This window comes from Acanthochromis polyacanthus, chromosome 12, assembly GCF_021347895.1.
Source record: "Acanthochromis polyacanthus isolate Apoly-LR-REF ecotype Palm Island chromosome 12, KAUST_Apoly_ChrSc, whole genome shotgun sequence".
NCBI lineage: Eukaryota > Metazoa > Chordata > Actinopteri > Pomacentridae > Acanthochromis > Acanthochromis polyacanthus.
The window spans coordinates 18,173,673-18,188,036 of record NC_067124.1 but is presented as its reverse complement, the minus strand read 5'-3'; the positions used below and the strand labels follow the sequence as shown (position 1 = coordinate 18,188,036).

Below are 14,364 nucleotides of genomic sequence, written 5' to 3'. Positions count from 1 at the left end.
ATCAATAAACATTTGGTTTGGCTCGTAAAAGCCGCAGTAGGCTGAAATCTGGAGAAAAGGCAAAGACATGCAAATTTTTCAAACACTGAAAAACTGTCAAGCTAAAAGTCCACATTTGTTCTGTGTGTCTGATGAGACTCAAACCCCACCCTGCTCACTGAATATCATCTGTTTAACCCATTTAGCAGCCATATTATTGTAATATTATTTATTATCCCCATATTATTCTCCTGATCTGGACTTAATTGGTCTTTATACTATCAAACCTGATCTGAACTGAACTGTGATCACTGCAAAAACTCAAAATCTTACCAAGTCTGTTTGTCTTGTTTTTAATCAAAATGTCTCATCTCTTTTGATTTTAGATAAATTCACTTAACAAGCGACATTTCAGCAAGATGGAGGGACTTGTTTTAAGACGATGCATTTAAAATATCTTATTAAGTCAAACTATCTTGAAATTATCTTGTTTTGAGTTGAATTCTACAAGAAAACTCAAAATAAGTTTAACCCTCATGTCGTCCTGTGGGACAAATTGACCTGTAAAGTTTGAAAATGTGGAAAAAACCCCCCAAAATATTTTCACAGTGAAACTTCTGATGTCCACATTTTGAACATTTTTGGTAGAAAAAAAGAAATGTTAAAAATGTTTCTTGAGAGCATTCACATAAAAATCAACCAAAATTCAGCGAAATTCGCTGAATATGGTTGATTTTTATGTGAATGCTCTTAAAGAAAATATTAGAAGTTTTACTGATAAGTATGCAAGCACTTTAGATATTTTTCAGATTTTTTTGGAAGATTTTTATTCATTTTTAAAAAAAATATTTACATGAATTTTCCTGTCAAATTTGGGGGATTTTTAAAAAAAAAACTTTAAAGGGAAACTTTTAAATTTCTTGAAGGTTTTGCAAATTTTCCAAAATTTTTTTGGTGACCATAAATGAGGACAACAGCAGGGCTAATACATCTCAAATTAGGAGGTTACATAAAAGCAAGAATCTATTTTTGAGTGAAAAACTGCTTTTTTTTTTTTTTAGCATATCTGGCTTATTTTAATACACCTAAGCTTGACAATCCTGGTAAAAAAGAGCTTAAATAAGTTTTTCCAGCTAATTTTAAGATCTCAGTATTCTAAATATATTTTATTTCAAGAGATCTTACCGAGCCATTTTTAATTGTTCTATTGGCAGATTTTTTTCACTTATTTTAAGGTAAAAGTTCCTTGAAATAAGTTTTTTTTTTCTTATTTTGAGAGGGGCATTTTTTCCAGTGATTTGCAACATGCTAAAACTGTAACTGGGACACTTGTATTAGCAACCCTAATGATGAGGGGTAGGTGAGGATCAATTATAATCGACTATTTTAGATGTATTTATCTATATTTTGACAGGCACAACTGGGAAATGTGCGTGGGGATACTGCTCACCCTCTGTCCGAGCTGGCAGGAGGAACCAAAGTCGACTATCTTGATGGCAGATCTCTTGGGGTTACACAGTAGGATGTTCTCTGGTTTCAGGTCGCAGTGGATGATTGACAGCTCCGGAGTGGCCAGGAATAACAATGCTACAGACAAAACAGGCATAAATGTTGCACCAACTCAATAAATTTCATGTTCAAGACGACCTGCTGAAGTTGAAACCGAGCAGAATGAGGAAAGAAAGTGATTTAGAATATGGTATTGGTTGATAGTGGTGGCTGGTTTGACTATTTCAGAAACTGCAGATTTACTGGGATTTTCACACACAAGGGTTTACAAAGAATGATCTGAAAAAGAGAAAATATCCAGCGAGCGGCAGTTGTGTGGACAAAAATGTCTTGTTGATGCCAGAGCTCAAAGGAGAATGGGCAGACTGGTTGGAGACGATAGAAAGGCAGCAGTAACTCAAATAACCACTTGTTACAACCAAAGTGTACAAGACCATCTCTGAACGTACAACACTTCAATCCTTGAAGAAGACGGATGCCACTCCTGTCAGCTAAGAACAGAAAACTCAGGCTACAATTTGCATGGGTTTTTCTGTGATGAAATCATTGCAACCCAAGTATCTTTGTCACAAAATAAACAGAACAAACCCTGCCATGTGTTTTGGTTCTTTCATAGGTTTATTACAGGTCTTCTGGAAATATGACAAAGTTTGATCAGTTCTGGTGATGTGGAAAGTTGTGTTTAAGAAAATTAGCAATAGACTGCCACAAAAACAACAGTGGTGAAGTCTGAGGAGCTCAAAAAAGATCTGAAAAAGCAAATCACTGACTTGCACAAGTCAGGAAAGTCATTTGGAGCCACTTCAAAGCGGCTACAGATCCAAAAATCACCTGTGTAAATAACTGTAAGTGTAGCAGACATAGTCCAGTTTTGTCACTATGAGGAAAAAAACAAAAGCTGTCCTTTACTGCTGAGAGACAATTAGTCAGGATGGTCAAAAGTCAGCTGAGATTCACCAAAAAGCAGGTCTGCAATGGATGACAAGCTGTTGGACCAGTCAGTGGTCAATATCTTGTTTTACAGGGCATGTATACAAGAAGAGGTCATTCTTCCAGAAGCAGCACTTAAGGCTTGCCTGAATCTTGTCATTATTCACATGGACAAAGAAAAGGCCTTCTGGAAACAGTTCTGAGCTCAGAACAAAAATTGAGCTATTTGGCAATAATGACCAGTAAGGAGGAAAGTGTACGTAAAGATTTGAAAGTACCAGAGTTTGAAACAACAACTGGAACTGCTGTGGAAGGTAAAGGACAAGGAAGTCCCAGTGCTGATGGGAGCAGTAGGGGTTGTGACCCCCAGATTGGAAGAGTGGCTTCAGGAGATTCCAGCTACAACATCTGAGATCTCTGTCCAAAAGAGTGCAGTGCTAGGAACAATTAAGAAACACCCCCCCCCCACTGAGTGGGCGTTTAAATGGTCAGACATTCCACCGTGATCCTGATAAACATTTCTATGATTGTAAAATGATGTCCTGTGTCTTACTGACACCTAGTGTATTAGGTTATTATGACAAAATAAAACCAAGGTGGCCATTTGAGAGCACAACTTCATAATAAGCTAAAACTCATAAGAGACTTGCTACTCTTTGCATCCACCCACCTGTACAAAGCTGCTGTGCGAATTTCCTGGTGAGGTTAAGGGAAACTCCTCTGAAGTTGGTGTTCCTCAGCAGATCGTATAGGTTGTAGCTTAACAACTCAAACACCAAACACAGATGGTTCCTAAACATAAAGTGACGCTTCAGGTGGACTGCACAGAGACAGATTGAAAGACAGACAGACACAGAGATAGATGGGAGACAAGCCAGAAGGTTAAGAGGTACACTGGAGCAAAAATCAGGTCAGACAATTCTAATGGACAACATTATAATAGTTTCTGAGAAGATTTTCTTTGATAATTAATCTCTTAAACGGAATCCACACCAAAGGTGAATAAATGTACTGTTGATCCACCCAAACATTCTATCAAAGATTCAAATCAACTCAAACTTTATAATGTACTGTTGCATTGCCATGGTATGTGTTAGCCTGATAGTGTACAATTTTACAGAAAAAATGAGCTACATTTCTTTTATTTTGTCAAAACTGCTCAAGGGGCTTGACTTTTTGCTGTGCTTTTAATAGCATCTGAAAGACTTGATCAGTGGAGAAAAACTTCAAAAAACTCAAGTGGTGTCCATCTGTGGCAAATTCAATTGACAGGAGGAGCATACGTACAGAAGGTCGTATAATTCCCATGATTTATTAGGACAAAAATCAAGCCATGAAGCCCAAAGAACTTTCTGAACCTGCAGTACTTTATTCTTTTGCCTAGAAGCCTTGAACGGAAACAAGTTTTAAACAATATCACTTCCTATTTATTGTTGACAAATTGGATTTAATAAATGGCTGTTTGGAGTTTTGTATTTACCTTTATTTATCTCGCTATCTATAGGAAATATGGAGTGTGTTTTGAATGTGTATATGTGGACTTAAATGTTCAATAGCTGCACAAGCAGAAGAAAAAAAGACTTGAGTCTTTAACCTAAGTTGCTGATGCTCAATAACAGTCACATAGACGGATACATTTATAGAAACAGAAGTGCATCTCTGACAGACAACCAATTACACTACAAAACCCATCTTTTCTACAGTATAAAAGAATGAAACTTCACAATAATTTCAGATCTAACACTATGAATACTGGCTAATTTTCTTTGAATTTAAATAATCCTATCCCCAATTTCACACTAACAAACCTGTGTATATGTTTCACAACAATCAGTGTAGCAGAGTCGTGTCTGCAGGTTGTGCACGTGTTGTATTTGACCCCTGTACTGTTCCAGCCCACTGTAATGTATGTATGCTGATCTTACCTATGTAATATTTCATCTCAGTGTCATGCTTGTTCATGAGCTCCAGCAGGCGTAGTTCAATCTGTGCCTGGTTTAAAAATGCCTTTTTGTTCTTAATGATCTTAATGGCAACCCACTCCTGCTCATGGTGGTCGTAGGCCTTCACCACCTGTAGGAAGACATGAAGAGACGCTGTCATTACATCACGATGGTTTTTCTTTTCCTTCATTAGACAGAGAACGACTTACAGCCTGATGTTCCAAACTATCAGAATGTTGGCTTCATTTCGTTATGTCAAGTATACAGTATGTGTTGTCTGACACCCAAAAAGAACTGTCTAGATTAAATCAAATGGACAAAATATTTAAATTTAGGCCTAGTGAAACAAAGTGGTAAAGAGTGCACATTTTGAGGTCAAACAAAATAGCAGATTTAAACAGACGGCTGCATTCATTGCAATGGAAGATTAAAATGAAAACTTTAATGTAAAACAACTTTTTGCAAAAACATGCAAGTTCATACTGAAATCCATTCACACAACGGACACACATGCACACACTTATCTCTCTGAAATGGGGAAATTACATTAATATAGTGCATTTCATAACCCTGTACTACAATTTGAGCAACACAACCGCACAATTTGCACATAAATGATTTGTCTGAAGAGTTTCTGTCAGGATTTAGAAAGCATCATAGTACAGAGACAACACCAGTGAAAGTCTCCAATGATCTTCTAATATCTTAAGTCTATACTTGTTCTGCTGGATCTCATGCTGCATTTGATACAGTTGATTACAGCATCTTATTACAGAGACTGGAGCATGTCACTGGGAATAAAGGAACCACACGAAACTTGTTTAAAACATTTATCAGACCGATAGGAGTTTGTTCATATTATTGAGGATTCTGCCACCTTTATCAGTTAGTTATGGAGTTCCACAGGGTTCTGTGTTAGGATCAATATTACTTACTTTATACATGCTCCCCTTCAGCAATATTAATAGGAAACACTACACAAATCCCCATTGTTATGCAGATGACACCCAGTTATGTTGTAACTTTCCCCTTGTGGGACTAAAAAGTATTTTCTATTCTATATCGTAAACATGAGGAACATCTTGGTTCAGAGTGATGTCGAAAAACTAGTTCATGCAATTCAAACTTCTAGGCTGGACTATTGTAATTCCTTATTATCAGGATGTCCCAATAATTCTCTTAAAAACCTCCAGCTGCTACAAAGTGCTGCAGCCAGAGTTCTGACAGGAACCAGCAAGAGAGATTATATTCCTCTCGTATTGACTTTTCTTCATTGGCTCCCTGTAAAATCCAGGTTATAATTTAAAATTCTGCTTCTCACATGTAAAACACTTCAAGAACAAGCTCCATCTCGTCTTAAAGACCTTATTTTACTATATCACCCTAACAGAGCACTTTGGTCTCAGACTGTTGGTTTACTTTAAGTTCCCACAGTTTACAGAAGTAGAAACCTTCAGTTATCAGCTCCCAGTTTGGGAGGTAAACACCCTCTCTACTTTTAAGATTAGGCTTACAACCTTCCTCTTTCATAAAGCTACAGTTAGGGCGCCCCATAGTTATGCTAGTATAGGTTTAGACAGTTGGAGGATTCCCATGATGCACTGGGCTTCTGTCCTCTTCTCTCTCTTTCTTCCATACTGTGATATATAACCATTACATATCACTATCTCTATGTTTCCCCCGATGTCCTGTGTTGATTCTCTCCATGAATGTCTCAGGATCTGAAGCTACAAGTCACTGATCTACAGTCGATGGACTCACTGACCTCCAGAATCTTCATTATTCTGTTTGTACAGTTTGTCTGTTCTCCACCTGCTATTCTCCTATCCCCACCACAACCCATTCTGCTGTCCCCCAGCCCTCTAATCGTCACTCTCACCGCAACGGGTCGAAGCAGATGGCCGCCTTTCCTATCTGAGTTTTTTTTCCCTCTTCCCATTTTATATATATATATATATATATATATATATATATATATATATATATATATATACACACACACACACACACACACACACACACACACACACACACACACACACACACACACACACACACACACACACACACACACACACACACACACACACACACACACACACACACACACACACACACACACACACACACACACACACACACACACACACACACACATATATATTCCAGTTCATTCTTACTGTCGCCAGCTGCTTACTAATACAGAATTCAAAGGCAACTCTGGATGTTTGGTTCTCCGTTTCCTGTTTAAAATTAGTAAGGTCTTTTCCTTACTATGTGAAATGCAATGTGATGTTCTGAATTATATTAAAAAAAAAAAATAAAATAAAATAAAAAAAATAATAAAAATATATATATATATAAAACTGAAATGAAATTGAAGAATTGAATGCTTAGCCCTAGCCCTCACTTTAAGCCTAACCCTAACCTAATTATAACCTTTACCCTAAAAAAAGTCTTAACCATCACAAAGCACTCTGGACCTCATTTTGGTCCCTTCAGTCACCATGGGTTGGTGTGTGAATCCACACTGGTGTATAAAAACAAAAAAGACACATTCATACAAACAGAGACTGTTCCCCTTGTAGTTAGAAGTAGAGATTTAAAAACAAACGAGGAAAAACACTTTAATCTTTAAGAGGGCTGGTTCTAGCAGTGATATAAACTCAAAGTGACACCCTCCATAAAGAACCATGATCATCAGTGAACTACTAATGAATGTAGATTTAGTTCTTTATTTTAAAGTTGCCAGTGAGTGATTTTATAAAATACCAATAAACATGAATTCAGTTTTCATATTAAAGTCGCCTGTGTCAACCTCACCTGTCCAAAGGAGCCCTTTCCAATCAGTGAGTCTATTTCATAGCGGTCCAGCCACTTTTCTCCATTTTTGACAATGTAGTCGTAGTTATCATCATCATAGCCATCATTGTAGACTTTTCTCTCCTTCTTCGTGCTGCTGTCCTCAGGAGGGACCTGCTGGGCCCTCCGCTTTTTCTTAGTGTAGTATACCTGAGGATGAAAACACAGCTTTTTTCTCCCAGTCCTGCCTTATGTTACATCTAAAAACACAAACCCTGAATAATCTGTTTACTATGTTGCTTGCAGCTATATTTAAAAAATTAATTTATGATGGTCTTGAGTCCTCCTCTGATTCAGTGATAAAGCAGCGGCTTAGCAGGGGCCAGTTGCCATGGCAACTTCATCTGATCATGTTAAAAGCGTGGCTGCAAGCACTGACACCAAGCTTTGTCAATTGGTCAAAGACTGACTTTAAGTTGTATATGAGGTCACATCCTGATTTGGACATGATGTATGTATGTAGGGCTTGGGAGGTCAAAGGACTGCAGATGAAGATGTATCTGTAGCAGCACATTAAAAAACAAACTAAAAATAAAAATAAGCAAAGTTGCAGCTATGTGAACTAAGATGTCACAGAATAACTGATGTCTCATCCTTGGTCTCTACTAAACACTTCATCACTTACAAGGCAGTCCTGGATATCCTGAAGATGGCCTCCCGAGTCCATTAGAAAAGTCTGGTGTCAACAATTCTAAGTGTTGCCTAGACATGTGCTAACTTTTTGTCTGGCTGCTTTGATAGGTTTTAACTTAAAAAAAAAAAAAAAAAAAAATCTGACAATTATTGTCAGGATTTGTCACAAGATAAAGAAGTAGCTATGCTTAGATCGAGTTTGGCGTCAATCAATAGAACAGCTGTTGTGACATAACTTCAGATGTGACCTCTAATCCTGTTGGAAGATTTTCGGCTGATTTTAATGGAAAATTGCTTTGAAAACCCAAACTCCACCTGGATGCTTCTGTGAGGCTTGGTCTGAAGATTATCTGTACCCATTTTGGGAAATAGTGGACCAAATTTGCGTGCTGTGAAAATGTCGTAAACCTTTCGATAAGATACAGTAAGGTGGTTGTAGATAGATCCTCCACAATGTTGAATCTTGTTAATTAATTGGTTGTTCAAAACCCAGTACTCCTAGTAACGCTTTACATTCCAAATAATTCAGGACACAAAATTAAAATACACCAAAACAGACCAGAAAACAGGCTATAGACAGAAGTCTGTGTGTTTACGTGTACTACTTGTGTTGTGGAAAGAATAATCAGCTCACGATCATATTGTGGGGTCTTGACAAGTCACTGTGAAATAAACCATTGAATTTTACAGTGAGGACTTGCTTCAGGGTTCATTTAGATTAGGTCTCCAGAAAATAAATATTAATCAATCAATGCAATATCTCCTCCAGTAATTGGACTGCGACTACAATTTGCATGGATATCTGATAAAGCTAATCTCCAGTGTCATACCTCATTGATGTGCTTGTAAGTTTTGATGAGGTCAACAGAGAGTTTCCTCAATGGGGCGCAGGCAGGGTCTCTGAAACTAGGGGGGATCCTCCGCTGGAGTATGGTCATATCAGACAGCACCTACAGAGAGCAAAACATTTCATACAATTGTCTCAAGTTTGAAGCTACCCTCTGAAAATGTAGAAAGAAGATGCGTTCCTGCTGAGCACATCAGTCCTACTTTATGGCTATTTGGTTTATTTTTTGACTAAAACACAATCGGTATTGTGTGTATGCAGTTTACCTTTGCACCACAAATATTCTGTGGCAAATTTTAACTCATCAAAATGAATACCCACTTACAGGAATGAAGCTCATTTAGAGCATTTACTGTATTTTGTCTTTCTTTAAACTTTTTCTGCAGACCAAGTAAAGAAGAAAGATGCCCGAGTGTCATAGTGAAGATGCTCACATGGATTATCAACTCTTTATAGTCGACTTTACAGAGTGAACATGAAGATTCACAATATTTACTAAGTTAAGCAGCAGGTTTGTAAGATCTGATCCAGACCTCACTTACTCATCTGGCCACATGTCAAAAACACAGGAGGTGACAAGGTACATTTTCCATTGAGATAATTACATATTGTGTATTACTATACTATGCTATTCTTGATTCAACAGTAAAGCTATAGACATATTCAGAATGTATGGGAACACTACCCACTTTTGCAGCACCTCCTACAGAACAGCAGGGGTAATGCTGGTATTCGTCTTTGCCAGACATGCAGATCACACGTTAATGGAGTCAGGACATTCCCATGGCATTTACATTTTCTTTAAGAGGATAAAAAGTTGCACTGCAGGTACTGTGCATCTAGAAGAAAACTGCCCTTCTTCGTCTTGAATCTGATGATCTGCTCATTTTTTTCATGGCACAAGCTTTCCCACAGGGATTCATAGATGAGGCACATCTCAGAACAAATTCAGAGTGGGGCTTTGTGTTCATGTTACCACTGATCTGAGTAAGTCCTCTCCATAAGGATAGTAACTTCTACAGTGAAAGGACAAAGTGGTCATCTTGTTACAGTCGGCGTTTCTCACCACAGCAGCTTAAAACGAGTTGCTGTTTACGGGTTGGGGTTTAATGAATGCAGCTGCAGAGTCTACAGTGTGACTATAATTTGGAAGCATAACAAAACTTTAACTGAGTTTTCACTTTTTCCTTGACTTTTCTAAGCACTGTAAGTATCCTTAAACTTCACTGCACTTTTTTTCCACTGAGATAAGACATTTTTGAGACTCACACTTTGACTTTGTAAAAAGGTCCCACAGTCAAACATCTAGCCTATAAACCTTCAGAAATGATTTAATGCACGCTACAGTCACATGTAAAGAACAGTGGCTACAGAGACAGCAGGCAGGAATAGATTAGAACTGAAGCGGTCTCTTATATGAGACGTGAAACTTAAGGTGCCTTTTACTAAAGCTGTCTTTAGCACAATGCAATACTGTAAACATATTTAAGAATTTTTTAATGAGTTAAAGGCACTATTGTCATCTTCAGTGGCTACACAAAGCAAATCTCATTTTAATTTATATAAAGAATGAATGAAAACTGATGACCTATAAACCAGTGACCGTTCCACAGGCATGTGTGGCGGGGCTGCTGTAGTACTGCGTTACCTGCTGCTGTTCGGCCATGGAGTGGATGGAGCTGAAGGAGGGGTGTGTATGTGTGTGCTGGCTGGTCATGGCTGGCTCAGCGAGGGAGAAGCCCTGGGCAGTGGAGGAGGAGGAGGAGGAGGAGGAGGAGGAGGAGGAGGTGGGCGGGCATCCTGAGCTGCTTACACCTGAGGAGAGAGAAAAAGTATTAGAGGGGAAACCCAGAAGTTCTAATCTACTTCTTTGCTTTCGTCTTTGGTAGATCACAACAATTCAGAAACCACATGTTCAATACAACACCATAATTATTACGTTCTACATTGGCTGTAAACAGTTTTATCCACGACACGTTCTATTGGAGAAACAGGACAATTTGGATATCTTTCTTTAGTGTCTTGACTTCAAAAAACTCTCTGAGCAGCAGTAGATCCTCAGATTTGTATGTTTGTGAAATTTACATAAAAGTGTCGCCGAGTTCTACACGTCATGTTAGCTACTTCGCCTCGGAAATGAACCACAAAACTGTTTCAAGTTACGGATCGAATAATACTGGACTTTTGATGATGGTATGAATAATAAATTTGTGAATCTGTAACCAAAAAACTGCCAATGAAAAAAAATGATTCATGGGAGATTCTTAGCTCATAATGTCATGCTGAAGTATTGGTTAAGTTCTAATCATAATGGTTAAGAACACTAAAAGACAGTACAGTGCAACTTAACTGTCTGGTGGAAATTTCTCTTTGTATCACAATGTTTTATTCAATCTTTAATTGGGCAGTCTCACTGAGATAAAGATCTCACCAACACTAACAAGAGCACAGTTTGCTGTCAGAAGCACATCACAATGTACAAGTAAGCAATCAAGACAGCTACAAGAATCTGTTTCCCCAAGGTAAGAGAGGGGGAAGTTAAGAGCTGCTTCAAGTGAAGGAATCTACCTATTGCTAAGTTATGGAAAAATGGAGCATGAGATGGACATGTGGCTTGGTGCAGTGTCAGCAGTAAGGTGGGAGTTGTACCGGACTGCCATGCAAAAAGGGATCTGAGCCTGAAGACTAGGTTCCTGATTTACAGGTTGATCTACCTTCCAGCGATCAACTGTGGTCACAAAGTCTGGGTAGTAACTAAAGGGAGGAGGTCATAAATACAAGTGACTGAACTGAGCTTCCTCCATAGGGTGACTGGGCTCTTAGAGATAGGGTGAGGAGCCTGGAGGGAGCTGTGAGCACAGTATCTGCTTGAAAGGAGGTGGTTCGAGTGTCTGATTAGGAAGCCTCATGGAGCCTTGAGGTTTTCCAGGCACGTTCAACTGGAAAGACATCCTGGGTGACCCAAAATTCCCTAGAATGATTATGTATCTCATCTGGCCATTGGGATTCCCAAGGAGGAGCTACATGAAGTTGTTGGGTAAAGGCTTGTGTGGAATGACCTGCTTAACTTGACCCTCGATAAGCAGAAGAAAATGGATGACTAAATGGAGGTCCAATAATCATAAAACAGCAGTTGATAAAAATGTATGATCTCCAAGGGGAGTGCAGGTTTTTAGTTTGACGACACAGTAGCAAGACCACCATCAGTACATACAGTGCTGTGAAACAGTATTTCCTGATGTCTTCTATTTTTGCATATTTCTCACACTTAAATGTTCCAGATCATCAAACTAATATTCATATTTATTGAATATCAGACAGAGAATACCCACAAAATGCCTATATCACTCCTGTGAAAAAGTAACTGCCCACCAAAACCTAATGATTGGCTATGCCACGCTCAGCAGCAGCAACAGCACCTAAATGTTTATGACAGCTTGAGATCAGTCTTAAACCGCCATGGAGGAATTCTGGTCCTCTCTTCTCTGCAGAATAGTTTTAATTGGGCCACATTAGGTAGTTTTCGATCATCAACTGCCCTTTGAAGGGCTCGCCACAAGATCTCAATGGGATTCAAGTCCGGATTTTGACTTGGACACACCAAAACTTTAATGTTGTTCTTTTTGAGTCTTTTAGACATGGACTTGCTTGTGTGCTTTGGGTTATTGTCATGTTGCGTAGCCTATTTGTGCTTGAGCTTTAGGTCATGGACTAATGGTAGATATTCTCCAGGAGGATTTTCTGATAGAGAGCAGAATTCATGTCTCCATCAGTTATGACAAGTCGTCCAGGTCCTCAAACCACCACACCACCATGTTTCACAGTTGGTATCATGTTCTTCTTGTGGAATTCAGTATTAACTTTACACCAGATGTAACAGATCCATGTCTTCCAAAAGTTCCATCTTTGACTCATCAGTCCACAGCATGCTATCCCAGAAGTCTTGGGGCTCATCTAGATATTTTTTGGGCTAATGCCAGACAAACCTTTACGTTCTTTTTGGTCGGTAGTGTTTTGCACCTTGCAGCTCTCCAATGGACGCCATTTTCGCCCAGTGTCTTGTATGTTGTGGAGTCATATACACTGACGTTAACTGATGCCTACAGATCTTTTGATCTTTGTCTAGGTTCTGTTGTGGCCACCTGGATCATGCAGACTTGCTCTTGAAAACATTTGGGTTGGTCGGCCACTCCTGGGAAGATTCACCTACATTCCATATAATAAATGGGGATAATGGTTCTCATTGTAGTTTGCTGGAGTCACAGAGCCTTAGCAATGGAGTTGTAACCCTTTCCAGTCTAATAAATGTCAATTGCTTTGTTTTGCAACCGCCCTTGAATCTCTTTAGAACATGGCATCATAGGATGCTTTTTGAGACCCTTTCCCCTACTTAACAATAAAGACAGGTTCTATTTAGGTGATGTTCGGATTCAACAAGCCTGGCAGAAATCAGATGTGTGTGGCAGGTGAAACTAACTGCACTGTGGACATTTGGTAAATTGGTAGCTCAGGGGAAAATTACTTTTTCACAAAAAGGTGGGTTAGACGGCATTTCTTGGTCAAAAAATAAAATCATCATCCAGTAATGTATTTAGTGTTTTCTTTGATTACCTTTGTCTTATATTAAAGTTAGTTTGATCATCTGAAACATTTCCATGCTACAAATATGCAAAAATAGAAGATTTCTGCAGGGAAACATCTATGGTTCAGGGACATTTTTATTTTTCTTTATAAAATATTCTGGGTCTTTCATTACTGAAAATGAAATATTTACGTGCATTAACTGCTAAAGTTAAAAAAAAAACTGTGAGCAATTTGAAGTATTTTCATCTTTTTAAACTTGGACAAGAAGAAACCAACAGACCAAATTATCGTGTTTTCATGCAGCTATGACCCCAATAAAGCATCTGATATACCTGGAACATAAATTAAGTCTTTGCTGTGACAAACCTGTGGTTGCATGTGCTATAGAAAGGTGAAAATGAAGGAAAATTGGCACCACAAAGCCAGTCAGAGACGTTCCTTACTAATAATTTCTCTGAATGCTATTCTCAGCACGCTCAGTCAGCTGTTGATGTTGGCCAAGAACTACAGCGGGTAGTTGGTACACACACACACACACTCACACACAAAGCATTTCTGAATCATAAACTCCTGTATATGTGAGCAGTTAATAAGATAACCTTATCTTTCACCTGTCATTGCCTCTCCTGTCAGCTCAACTATGCATCTGCACCAACCTCACATGGTAAATGAAATACCTACCAAAACATGGCGTGTGGGTTAGAATACAACTAGTTTTACTGAATAATTAATAATGGTGTGACTTACAACGGACAGGGAGTGACAAAGCTGCTTTTCCTCTGTCACTTGTTGGACTAAAAATGGTGATGAAGGTTGCTGTTGTTACGATTTTCAGAATAGTAAACTTTCTTTAAAATTTGTTGTCTCTGTTCTGCCAGGTAGCAAACATCAAACAAATGGAATCGGAGTAATTAGTAATGTGGTTAAATTAAGGCAGCTCATTATGCAAAGGATAAAAAACACTGTTCATTTTAAATTTGAAACAGTGAGGAGAGACTGTAAAATAAATAAATACACTAATTCAGTCACAATGTTTTAAGTTTGGTTAAATTATTCCAGGAACACTCACTTATTTAA

The 14,364-nt window shown here is 38.5% G+C and overlaps 1 protein-coding gene across 1 annotated transcript in view; it reads right to left on the bottom strand.

The window, feature by feature from the left end:
* Positions 1-14,364, bottom strand: part of dyrk1b (dual-specificity tyrosine-(Y)-phosphorylation regulated kinase 1B) — a 69,994-nt gene that overhangs the window by 10,003 nt on the left and 45,627 nt on the right. The window contains exons 2-7 of the mRNA XM_022212324.2: positions 10,352-10,518; positions 8,687-8,806; positions 7,185-7,373; positions 4,344-4,491; positions 3,089-3,238; positions 1,430-1,566 (exon numbers count right to left, since the gene is read on the bottom strand). Of these exons, the coding sequence (XP_022068016.1) occupies positions 1,430-1,566; positions 3,089-3,238; positions 4,344-4,491; positions 7,185-7,373; positions 8,687-8,806; positions 10,352-10,420 (813 nt within the window). The 5' untranslated portion in view covers positions 10,421-10,518. The remainder of the gene's footprint in view (positions 1-1,429; positions 1,567-3,088; positions 3,239-4,343; positions 4,492-7,184; positions 7,374-8,686; positions 8,807-10,351; positions 10,519-14,364) is intronic.